The following is a 13,757-nucleotide window of genomic DNA, read 5'->3' as shown; positions in this document are numbered from 1 at the left end:
TGACTTTTCTTTTTTCAGTATTTCGGCTGTAACTCAAAAATTACATTGAAAAGGTACATATGTTATTACAGATTCAGAAAGCACATTAAATTTCCTATAAGAAACAATATTGAAACATTATTTTAAGCGAATATTCGATTTTTGAGAGGGATATATGTAGCGTGACGTTGCAACGCGTGACTTTTTCTCAATCCTGACCCAATTCATGTTTCGCCATTAACTCTGCTCTGTTAAACGGCAAATTTGGAGTTCTTCTTCCGTTTTTAGTGTAAAATTGGGCAACAAATCGAATGCAATCATTAGTTTTTTGAAAAAAATAAACCTCGATTTTTAAAGACCACTTACAGTTCGTGACGTTGCAACGCTCTGTTTTTGAAAACAGGATTTTTCGTTGCGTTGCAACGTCACGAAATTTTAGTTTCAAAATAAATCATAGTTTTTGTTAGTTTGAACAACTGTAGGTTAAGATTTTATTATAAGACATTAATAGACAGTACAAGGACATGTGAATTAATTGGCCCGCCCATGTAAGGACCCCCCCCCCCCTCTCCCTATACCGCTTTCACAGTAGCAGTACGATTTACGAAGTTTTCCAAAGCGTTTTCAAAATATTTTTTTGCAATTCCGTCGTGAAACTACTAACTATTCCTGTCATTCTTGAACGACGAAATAGCCTACTTTTCTGTACCAAAAATAACAGAATCGAATAGCAACACTTTTCAAAATAAATGCTGAAAAGTTCTTCTTTTCAGCACTGAAATCGGTGCTGAAAAGTTGAACTTTTCAGCACCTGTTTCGAAAAGTAACACTTTTCAAAAAAAAATTGATTTAAACGATAAATACATGAAAACTTGACTTAAAATTTCACTCAATGGGTATTTTTCGGAATTGCAAAAAAGGTTGTATGGAACTCGTTGCAAAACTTGATTTTTTCAGCACTCTTCGTATTTATACAACTCGGTGAACCTCGTTGGATAAATGTACGACTTGTGCTGAAAAAATCCTCTTTTTGCAACTTGTTGCATAAACTACTATTTTTGTATTATTCCATTATCACGAAGGACACCCCCCCCCTTCTCCCGTCATCTATCCATGTAACGGGACGTCCATGCATTACGTAACGGCGTAATATCAAGGGGGAGGGTGGAGGGTTCGAGGATTTATACAAAAAAAGTGTATCGGAAATGTATTACCAGGGGGTGGAGGGGGTCTATAAAAATAATATTTTGTTACGTAATGCGAGAATGCTCTCTTAATATTTTAATGGTTTTGGGCAATTTACAAAACACGTGGACGTTTTAGAAGGGAGGTAAGGAGCTTCAAGTTTTCGGAAAAATTATATAAAAAATATATAATATTTAGTATGCTTTTATCTTCAACAACCAACTACGCATACACATTTTTTGCTATGTGACCAATATGATTTAAAATTTCGTGACGTTGCAACCTGTTGTAGCTTTGGATCTAGACAACCAATTTAGTCGCTCTAGGTTGCATTTGAAAGCTCTTTCCAAGTACAAAGAACATCCGAAATATCAAAATGATATAATGTTTAGTTTTTTGTTGACATAAACAAATGTCCCTTTTTCGTGACGTTGCAACGCAATAAAATGGTAAACTTACACTAGTTTGAAAAAAATACTTAACTTAAGATAAACTTCAAATCCATGACATTCCGTTTAGTACATCTAAAAACCTATAAAATGCAATCAAAAGAATAATTTTTGGATTTTATTTCGTTGAAAACCAGGAGTTTTTAGAAAAATGTTTTATAACGATGATTTTATCACGAATTGATGCATAACTTAACCAACTTGTACATAAAGATATTCAAATGATCAATTAATGAAAACCATGATTTTTGAAGCCTCAAGTAGTCTAGAATCGAGGAAAAATATCCAAATAGCTCATACACGCTTTTCAAAATTTCATCCTAAAGGTGTACATTGCCGGAGAATGTGTCATATGGAAATTCGTACGAATTAATAATGAAACAGTGGTCATGTAAGCCACCAAAAAAAGTTAAAGCCAAAAAAATGAGAAAAAATAATATCGATGGCTAAAACACTGAAAGACTGACTTGATTTTTATTTCCAAAAAAAAAACAAGTATTTTACATTTATAAATATTTTTTTAAACGATAATTTCAAACATCCCCCGTCATTCTCCCCAAGTCACGGAAAAGCCGGCCCGATTCTACGCACTGAGTTGTGTGTTTGTCTCCTCTCTCGTCTCCTTGCTCTCACTTCAGACGCAAAGGAGGGTGAGGTAAGCCAGGAAACGAGTCAACACAAAGCCCCAGCGACGACGACGACGGTGGCAACCCAGACGTCCGAGGGTGAGGTCCGGGACGACCCCCGGTCGATTGCGTCTGTCGGCTTGCGCCGCGCCTGTATTTGTGCGGGTGCGCTCTCCCTTATAGGCTGGTTTTAGTGAGGCAGACGACGACGACGACGCAAAACACCGATATCCTTTTTCTCGAGGTCGGGTTTGGGATAGTCTGGGGGACTTGGGATTTGTTTGTATTTGAACGCACTTTTGTGTTGGTGGTGTTTTCCCTCTTTTCTTTCGTGTTGACGCAAAAATGTACGCAAACATCACACGTAAAATGCGTTGTTCGATGTTGGAGTTGGAAGGTCGAGGAAAGATTGTGAAAGGATATTTTAGTCTTTTGCTCGTTGGATTTTGTGGAGTCGCACGGTGTTTCAATCGTGAAATAAAAAGAAAATATTAGGCGTCATCCATAAAGTATGTCACGCAAAAATCGGCCAAAATTAACCCCCCCCTCCCCCCTATGTCACACTTTGTCACACAAAGTTGAACCCCCCCTCAAAAAGTACGTCACATTTTGCCAGACCCCCCCCCCCTTGTTTTCGATGGGATTTTTTTTATAGTTTTTATATCTTTAAACTCTCATAATTTTGGTATTTTTGCCAATTTTAATATGAAAAAAATGTCTAATTATTCATTTTTTAGAATAAACATTAAGAAACAAAAAACAGTTTTATATCTTTTAAAAATTATAAGACCTGGTATAACATTCAAGTATTAAAAAATCTTCAAAACCGTTTTTCACAGCTTTGTATCTAATAAGTTCAAACCATTTATAGCTGTTTTCTTATGAACACCCTGCTTTCAAAGCATCTATTTTTATCAAGCAAGAATTTGCAAAATATTGAAGTTCCAGCTGCAAAAAAATGTGACTATATAATAAATTATAATGTGATACGGTCATCAGGGGTGACATTGGGTCTGGGGGTGAGTTTTGGGTCATACAAAAATGCAGAAATTTTTATGACCCAATCTCACCCCCAGACCCCATGTCACCCCTGATGACGGTTCTTCTAAATAATAGTAAGCAAACAATTTTAGAAACGAGGATTTAATTTAATTGTGTACATTTCGAATTAATATTATGCAATCATAAAAAACAACCTAGCGTGACGTCACAGTCTCGCAAACCCCCCCTCCCCCCTTGGTCACATCTTGTCACACCTACGGTAACCCCCCCCCCCCCTCCCCCCCTAAGAGCGTACGTACTTTATGGATGACGCCTTACAGGCGTTTTTTTATCGGCCGATTTCGACCATTTTTATTTTTTGTATTTTTTAATTTGACTGAAACTTTGTGGGGCCTTCCCTATGACCAAATAAGCTATTTTGTGTCATTGGTTCACCCATACAAGTCTCCATACAATTTTGGCTGCTGTCCATACAAAATCAAATCAAACCATCCACATTAACGACCCCCGGGTCTTTTGTGGTCTCTATTGCAAGTTTCTGCTCGAACCTAGGAGTCCGAAGGCTTGAATGGAGAGAGCACCCAAACCTCTTTCTACTCCAAGGAACCTTCCACCCCAGTGTTTGAACTGACGACCTTCGGATTGCGAGTCCAACCGCCGCCAGCGATTCCACCGGAGCAGGCTTGGTTTGTTGTGTTGTTTGTACTTATGGCATGGAGACGACTCCTACACCTGGAATGACTTAACGGCCTAACAACCAAGGCCGGGACCGACATTTTACTTCCTCATCCGATGGAAGGTTGGAGCAGATGGGAATCGAACCCAGAATCATCCGCTTACAAAGCGAACAGCGTAACCATTCGGCCACGCACTGCTCATCTGTCCATACAAAAATGGTATGTAAATATTCAAACAGCTGTAACTTTTGAGTGAATTTTCTGATCATATTGGTGTCTTCGGCAAAGTTGTAGGTATTGTTGAGGACTTTTGAGAAAAAAATTGGCACACGGAAAAAAAATTTGCAGATTTTTTAATCAACTATTTTTTCACAAAAACTCAATTTCCCAAAATACGTATTTTTTGATTTTCGAGATCTTTTGATATGTTTTAGGGGACAAAAATCCGCAACTTTTGAGCCATAAAGAAACATGGTCAAAAAATCTTCCGCTGAGTTATAAATTTTTGAAAAATAGTGATTTTTGGAAAAAATCGAAGTTTCATGCAAAAACAAGTTTGTTTTATTTTTTAATGTAAAAATGAATTTTCAATCGAAAAGTACTTTACAGATTTTTTGATAAAGGGCTCCGTTTTCAAGATATAGCCACCGATAGTTTGATTTTAGCGAAATATTTGCAGTTTTTCAATTTTAAAAAATAGTGACCATGAGTGAACATTTCTAATTTTTTTTTTTTTGAAAAGTTCAGAAAATTTGCTATAAAGTTGTCTAAGAGACATTGAAGATAGGACCTCTGGTTACTGATATACAGCGGCTCAAAGAAATAGAAACACGAAAATTAAAGTTTTCTAAATCTCACCAAAACAACCCACCATTTTCTAATGACGATAACTCAGCAACTAATGGTCCGATTTTCAATGTTAAAACATGAAATATTGGCGAAATTTTTCAATCTTTTCGAAAAAAATATTTTGAAGATTTTTAAATTAAGACTAACATTTCAAAAAGGCGTAATATTCAATGTTTGGCCCTTTTAAAATGTTAGTCTTGATTTAAAAAAAATTAAAATATTTGTTTCGAAAAGATCGGAAAATTTCACGAATGTTTCATGTATTATTATTGAAAATCGGACCAGATATCGTCATTAGAAAATGGTGGGTTGTTTTGGTGAGATTTAGAAAACTTCAATTTTCGTGTTTCTCTTTCTTAAAGCGGCTCTATCTCAGCAACCCGAGGTCCAATCATCAATGTCTCTTAGACAATTTTATAGCAAATTTTCTGAACTTTAAAAAAAAAATATTTTTAGAAATGGTCACTCATGGTAACTATTTCTAAAAATTGAAAAACTGCAAATATTTCGCTAAAATCAAACTTTCGGTGGCTATATCTTGAAAACGGAGCTCTTTATCAAAAAAATCTGTAAAGTACTTTTCGATTGCAAATTCAACTTTGCATTAAAAAATAATATCAAACTTGTTTTTGCATGAAACTTCGATTTTTTCCAAAAATCACTATTTTTCAAAAAAATCATAACTCGGCGGCAGATTTTTTGACCATAGCTCAAAAGTTGCGGATTTTTGTCCCCTAAAACATATCAAAAAATCTCGAAAATCAAAAAAATACGTAATTTGGGAAATTGAGTTTTAGTGGAAAAATAGTTGATTAAAAAATCTGCAATTTTTTTTTCTTCCGTGTTCCTATTTTTTTCTCAAGAGTCCTCAACAATACCTACAACTTTGTCGAAGACACCAAATTGATCAGCAAATTCACTCAAAAGTTACAGCTGTTTCCCACTAATCTACTAACGCAATTAGGTTATATCTTTATGACGTTCAATTTATAGCCTCTGCTAGCATTCCTTCCCAGTTTTGGATGGGATTTCCCGAATTAAATTGAGCCCGTATTTATGATCCGAGTTATCATCTCGCTATCTTTACAAACAAACTTCTCGTATGAGGCTCATCACAAGCCCAGACACGAGGTGTTATCTCCGAAATTCATGGCGCCTATCGCCATCAAAAGTTTTCACACCTCCTCGCGCATGTTCCAACCCCATCGTGATACGGGCCTGGGCCGTAGACCTGCTGAACTAATTGTCCAACTCTCTTCATCGCCGCAAGATCTTGCACGAAACATGGCATGCCGATCTAACAGGCCTTCGCGAGACTCTGTTCGTGACTTGGAAGTCATCGGAGATCGACTCTGTGCACGAAGATCCTGCCTTAAGGCCGAGTTCCCCGAAAAAAGCAAGCTGGTGCGCCCACATCATGTACGATGTAAAACAATTACATGTGCACTTGAACATTCAATTTGCAACAAACCGGCCTGCCTGCCAAGTCTGCCAAGCCAACGCGGGGCCCAGACCAGACAGATTAATGCTTATCTTATCGGACGAGGGCCGCCGCCAGACGGCGCAGTGCATGAGTACGTTAATTTATAAAGAAGAAAAAAGATAAACACCACGCAGACAAAGTGAAGCATTAGGGGGAGCACATGCTCCAACACACGCACGTGGGGCACACTCACACGGACACGGAGGGAATAGCACTTTTGGACAGGGTTGCAATATTTTCAACAAGTTCTTGGTTATCCAGGGTTTCACAAATTTACGAAACAACACAATTCTATCAGATTTATGATCACACATCCAAAGAAACGCTAGGACATCTCAGTAACTTAAACTTGGTAGATTCAGTTTCCACCCTCCTGAATACACCCCTGTTGGTCAGCTGCGATAGACGGAAAATGTTCAGCCCGAAAAAACAGCGCGCAAAACACCAGCCAGCATGAGTAACTCTCTTCACATCATGAATAACATTACGCTGGAATGATAATTATGGCATCAGACATCACTCCGACTGCGGCTGGTGGCATGTGTGCAACACCCCCTCCCCATCCCTTTCCCCACCTGGCATCTCCACGTGGTCCTACGAGCGATTTGAAATCGAAACACGCCGTCCGCAGACATCCGACAGCCACCCACACTCACAGGCCGCCGTCCGTCATAGTCACCCCACGGTCATTAATTGCCGCGGACCAGACTCGTGTTAGACAGCCTTTCGTCACTTGCGAGCGTGTAGATTCCAACCCCACCCCCCTTCACGCAGAGAGATGTTTCGAATTTCGAATTGGCGATCACTCCCACGTGCAGTTACGTGGAAGACGTGTGGGATGGGATTTTGGGAAGGGTCAACGGGGTGCAAAATCGCTAAGTTCACGCTGAATAACAAGCTTTAAACTGTAAAATTTTAAATTTTAGAGTTCCATTTAACTGTTGATTGATATTGATACTAACAACATTCTTCTCTTTGTCCACTCCCCCTCCAGGATACGTGTACTTCCTGCTCTCGTTCTCGCTGATCGGCATCGTCGTGCTCGGGCTGTTCGGTGCGTACCGGTGTCTTCGCGTGGCCACCGTCATTGGCCGCGGCACCGGCACCCAGGCGTCCGAGGCACTGGCCACCCTGCCCATCCAGTTTATCACCAGCGACGACCTTGCCGCAGCAGTCGCAGCAGCCGCAGGAGCATCCATAAACGCCGACTCGAACCATCTGCCTGTACCCGTAAGTCACTTTTGAATTGATCTCCCAATTTGAAGAATTGCAATCAAAAAAAATCGGTACGACTCTTGTGTAACATCCCATTGTGGAGCTCTTCAAAAGTCGAGCTTTCGACGAACTTTTGTGCTTGTTCATCTCGAGAGGAAAAGAAGCTTTGCTTGGCCTTTTGTTTGCCACAAAGAGCGAACCGTCTAGCGCCTCCTCTGTTGGCCTCTTGAAGAGTTGGCCAGACGCGCCGGCCGGGGACCACCAGATCAAAGGTTTTCCGACGCTTTTGTGATAATATTGACGTAGAGACCCGGCGCACAGTTCGACGGAACCGTCCAAACCGGGTCATCGACCGGCAGTTAAAAGTTGGGAAGTTTGTTTTGAGGTCAAAGTTGACGTTCTCTGTAGAATCGGACGATAAGTGAAGATTTGAAGATTTGAAGATTTGAAGGTTTGAAGATTTGAAAATTTGAAGATTTGAAGGTTTGAAGATTTGAAGATTTGAAGATTTGAAGATTTGAAGATTTGAAGATTTGAAGATTTGAAGATTTGAAGATTTAAAGATTTGAAGATTTGAAGATTTGAAGATTTGAAGATTTGAAGATTTGAAGATTTGAAGATTTGAAGATTTGAAGATTTGAAGATTTGAAGATTTAAAGATTTGAAGATTTGAAGATTTGAAGATTTGAAGATTTGAAGATTTGAAGATTTGAAGATTTGAAGATTTAAAAATTTGAAGATTTGAAGATTTGAAGATTTGAAGGTTTGAAGATTTGAAGATTTGAAGATTTGAAGATTTGAAGATTTGAAGATTTGAAGATTTGAAGATTTGAAGATTTGAAGATTTGAAGATTTGAAGATTTGAAGATTTGAAGATTTGAAGATTTGAAGATTTGAAGATTTGAAGATTTGAAGATTTGAAGATTTGAAGATTTGAAGATTTGAAGATTTGAAGATTTGAAGATTTGAAGATTTGAAGATTTGAAGATTTGAAGATTTGAAGATTTGAAGATTTGAAGATTTGAAAATTTGAAGATTTGAAGATTTAAAGATTTAAAGATTTAAAAATTTGAAGATTTGAAGATTTGAAGATTTGAAGATTTGAAGATTTGAAGATTTGAAGATTTTAAGATTTGAAGATTTGAAGATTTGAAGATTTGAAGATTTGAAGATTTGAAGATTTGAAGATTTGAAGATTTGAAGATTTGAAGATTTGAAGATTTGAAGATTTAAAGATTTGAATATTTGAAGATTTGAAGATTTGAAGATTTGAAGATTTGAAGATTTGAAGATTTGAAGATTTGAAGATTTGAAGATTTGAAGATTTGAAGATTTGAAGATTTGAAGATTTGAAGATTTGAAGATTTGAAGATTTGAAGATTTGAAGATTTGAAGATTTAAAGATTTGAAGATTTGAAGATTTGAAGATTTGAAGATTTGAAGATTTGAAGATTTGAAGATTTGAAGATTTGAAGATTTGAAGATTTAAAGATTTGATGATTTGAAGATTTGAAGATTTGAAGATTTGAAGATTTGAAGATTTGAAGATTTGAAGATTTGAAGATTTGAAGATTTGAAGATTTGAAGATTTGAAGATTTGAAGATTTGAAGATTTGAAGATTTGAAGATTTGAAGATTTGTAGAATTGAAGATTTATAGAATTGAAGATGATAAGAATTAATTACAAAGATATTCTTCCCAGTTCAACGAACCTCTTTTAACCCGATTGAATCCGCTGAGCCCCCCTAAATCATCTCGATGACATCCCGGAATGGACGCCATAAAACCGCACAAAAACAAACATGTACTCATTTTGAAAACTTAAGTCCTTATTCAAACTGGCAATATTTTGACATGGCCTGGAACTTCAAATAAATTGCTTTATGGCCGTGGTGCAATTTATTCCGGTGTTTTGCTGCAACAGAACGCAATGCAGCTCCTCGCGGGGAAAAGATCCTGGCTGTGACAGGCAAGAACAATTTCGTGCTCATCCCGCGGGATGGTTTTATAATTTGAAACGATCGTGTTTGGCTGCAAGGAAATTTTTATTTCGTCGAGACTGTCAGCGAGCGCGTAAATTTATGGAAATCGTTTCGTCGTCCACAAACGTCACGACTGGCGCAACTGGACGCGACGGTAGAGTGCCATCTTGTGACCGAAAAACGAAGTATTTCTTTTATGACACCCACTATTTGCAAATTTTGAGATTTGGCTTTTGTTGTTCATTTTTTTTTTTTGTCGTTTTTGTACAAATATAGCATGAATTTAAAAAAAACCCTAAAAAATCTAAAATCATAAAAATTTAACTTGAGACAAGACAGCATCAGAACACCGACAATTATTTGGCCGCCGAAGACGCACACCCACCTCCGAAACTGAGCAGCTCAGATTTTGAGCTCAACAGACGGACGCTGGGTGATAGAGTGGGAAATATTAATTATAGGTTGAATTTTAACACCTGTCCATTTTTACGGTTGCGCGACCCAATGTGAGCGAGTGGTTGAAAATTTTGACGGTGTCCGAAAACGAGAATTTCTCTCTCAGTTAATTTAGGTGTTTAAAAAATGTTACATTATACATTAAACATTGAACATTGAACATTGAACATTGAACATTGAACATTGAACATGATTAAAATGCATTATTACTTAGATAAATTTTGTAAATGTTTATTGAATTATCCAAAGAAATTAATAAAGTTTAGCGAATTTGAGTCTTTCTTATTAGTCTGATTATTTTCTAATTCATAATTAAGGACCTGACTTTACTCCACCCAAAAAAGGGACCGTCGCACCCTAGAAAGCAGCCAGCAATTTCTTTTCACCACATACCATCTCGTCCTCGCTGTTATAATCGTCATATTTTACCCAGTCAGCACGTCGTCACAGTCGTTCGACAGCAGTGTGACCTTCTAGTGCCAGCTCCCCCCCCCCCCCACACACACACGTGCACGTGCCACCGCCCTGACGTTTCGTTGCACTCGCGCTGGAATGACAGTCTGCACCGTCAGCAACGTTGGCATTGTGTTCAGCAGCAGCCCATTTGGCTTATTTTTATTTATAAAAATCCATAACAATAAGTTTGCTACAATTTAAAGCGATGCAGCTGCACTTGCATACTAATTAAGAAGTCGTCGTCGTCCCATGCACTCAATTTGCGTTTCAATTGCTGCTGCTGCTGCTTAAAATACTCACACGCACTTTGGGTGGACCCCTCGCGAAAGGTGTTGTTGTCACCACGCCAGCCTCTACCCCTTAAGCTGTCATTGTGCGCGCGCTCGCAAACAGGAAGCCCGTTTGTTGTTGGACCCCTGGTCGTCGATGTGGGGCGAAACGAGAAAACAGAGGCGTCGGCGATACCCCGCCCTACGGTGGCACCAGCTCATTTTGAAGTAGACGCGCGACACACTCACGCACCCGTGTCTGGCTCTGAATTGAGAGGTGTCAAATTTCCGATCGACTGCTGAATTAGTTCAAAACTGTCTTATTGGCAAGTAAATGTTTTTAAAGCAAATTGTCGCTGTCGTGATAACTTGTCGCACGTGCATTGTAGGCCAAATTGAGTCAAGAACGCCATTTTGTGCAGCTCTCAATGCCTCACCTTTTGACCTTCACAAATCCCCAAAATTCGTTTTCAATCCTGAGATATTCAATAAAAACCGAAAAAACTCCGTGCATTGTTGTCAATTGAAAGAAGTTTTTTAATCTTGTAGTGCTATCTACAGCCTGAAAATTGATGTAAGTGCGACAGCTGGCCAAAGGGATTTCAGGTCAGAACGCGTTTGACACACGTACATGGCCGACTACCGTAAACATTTGTAGTTATAACTCGGGACTCCGGCAATCAAATTCAACCAAACTTCGGTACAGTGCACAGAATGGTGAACCAAACAAAACGTGTTTGTTATAGTTTACATTGCGTGATCTAGTTTTTGTTTCTTCAAGGTCAAACATTAAAACGGGGTTTTCTCGGAACGTCAAAAAGCGACATGCGACAAGATAGCACGACAGCGTCGAAATAATATCATATCTTAAATAATATGTTTTTTAATAAAAGCTGCAATGCGGCGAGCTAGAATTGGTTCAGTCGTCCCGAAGTTATGTTTTTATTTAAAGATGGGAAACACCCTAGGCGTCATCCATAAAGTATGTCACGCTCTTGGGGGGGAGGGGGGGTCTGAGCTAGTGTGACATTGCATGTTATAAATATAGGAAAAGCGTGACAGGGGGGGGAGGGGGGGTAAATTTTGGCTGATTTCAGCGTGACGTACTTTATGGATGAAGCCCTATTTGATGTAGGACCATCATAATCGCCAAACAAGAAAAACGGATCTAATTATTTTGGCCAGGGACCATCCATAAACCACGTGGACACTTTATGGGGGGGGGGGGTCGGTGATTCCCCCCTTGGCCAATTGTCAAGATTCTTCCTCCCTAACCATTTTGTTTTTTTTTTTGGTATCAAATACATAAAAAAAATATCAAAATTTGATTGAATAAAATCAAGTTTTCATATCAAGAGAAAACATATCATTCCAATCATATAAACTTTCCACAATTTTTTTTTTATAAAACTTTATACTCCGTCAGTGGGGGAGACTATGGGTCAAAAAACGATACACCTCTCGTAATTTCTTATAATAACAAAAACAATTTAAATAACATCGAAAATCTTTTATCGTAAAATTGTTCTTTGATGGTTTACTAACATTTTTCCAAAATATGGTGTAATTTGATGGACTCTATCTTAAATGGCAATCGTTTGAAAATTGACCCATTCTCAGCCCTTAGAGGGGGTGACGTTGGGTCAAATGAAACTAAAATGATGCTCAAATACAAAGATAGCGTCAAAACTAGTCATCCAACAGTGTTTCTTGTTCGAGAGATTCGTTTTGACATGCTACAATGTTTGAAATAGAGAATTTCAAACATTTGGGTACCTTTCGAGCAATTCCAATAAAAATATTAAAAAGTAGATTTTTCGAGAGGTAATTTTTGCCCAATAACGTACCTCAAATTTAGACAGCTGCTAAAATGACAGGATTTGTACTAGGAACGAGATTTTTTAAGCAAAGTCATCTTAAGGTGTTCCTTGCACAACCCTTTTAACAGAATTTAGTTTCATTGAGAAGTACCTGAGAAATGGTAAAATCCGTAAAAAAATACTTTGAGCCAATCTCACTCCCCAGACCCAATGTCACCCCCACTGACGGTTTGTTAAACTGAAAATGTTAAATGTTAAATGGAATGCAAAGCCTTAAAAAACTTTCCTGTTTGACAGAATGCTAAAATTTAGAGTATACAGCAAAATCTCACAAACAATCTCATTGTTCAAATATAAAAAAAAATCTATAACATCAAAAAAAATCAAAAAGATTTTTTAAAAAGCTTTTTAGTTCAACAAATGAATAAACACAGAAGTCACCAAAAATATTTAAAATAAAAACAATCTTTTTTCACAAATAAAACAATGGAACATGGAGCAAATTTTAAAAAATATATATATAAAAACAATAATAAATTCACAAATATTGAACTATTCACTTTAAAAAATGGAAAACTGTTAAATTTTGAAAAATGTGGCGTCCAATTTTACATAAAAGTCCCTTTGACACCAAATTTCCATCTCATCACCGTTTCAGGCTGCAAATTATTGAAAAACACCTCTTTTATCGCATGTTCAAAAATGAAAGGGGTCGAACCGCCCCTCCGTCTCGAGATATCAAAAAACGGATCAAAAAACTAACTTAATCCACCTATGTGGTTGTTGCCTTCCTCACTTTTCACTAACATTTGGTGATATGATGGGTTTGTACACAATTTCTATCTATCTTTTATCTATACAGCAGTTCCATATGAAAGTTAAAGAAAAAAAATAAAAGTGCTTCGATTTGGCTCAAAATTTTTCTGGGGGTTCCTTGGCCAAAATAATTAGACCCGTATTTTTTTGTTTGGCCATTAGGGTGGCCTACGTCGTGTTAGGGTGGTCCGAAAAATGGCCATTTTCGTCGATTTTCACAAAAACCACTTTTTTCAAAAAATCATAACTTCGCTCCATTCCAACCGATTTTAGCTGTCTAGGGTGCAAATGAAAGATGATAAGTTGGACTTCCAATAAAAAATAATGTGGAGTTTCAAAAATCTAGCCTAACATTTGAAAAAGTCTAATGAAAACATCAAATGCCGTTTTGACGGTGTCTGGACCAAAGAGCCTATATCTGAAAATATTTTTAACGGATTCCTCGGACAATTTTACATAATATATCAAAAATTGGGCGAAGTTCATTGACAGG

At 37.7% G+C, this 13,757-nt stretch overlaps 1 protein-coding gene across 1 annotated transcript in view; it reads left to right on the top strand.

The window, feature by feature from the left end:
* Positions 1-13,757, top strand: part of LOC120422275 (mucin-19) — a 476,122-nt gene that overhangs the window by 426,652 nt on the left and 35,713 nt on the right. Inside the window, exon 3 of the mRNA XM_052710560.1 lies at positions 7,245-7,480. Coding sequence (XP_052566520.1) covers positions 7,245-7,480 — 236 coding nt within the window. The remainder of the gene's footprint in view (positions 1-7,244; positions 7,481-13,757) is intronic.

Source organism: Culex pipiens, chromosome 3 (genome assembly GCF_016801865.2).
Source record: "Culex pipiens pallens isolate TS chromosome 3, TS_CPP_V2, whole genome shotgun sequence".
Taxonomy (NCBI): Eukaryota; Metazoa; Arthropoda; class Insecta; order Diptera; family Culicidae; genus Culex; species Culex pipiens.
Note: the sequence above shows the minus strand (reverse complement) of the source record. Positions and strands in the feature narration are given on the sequence as shown.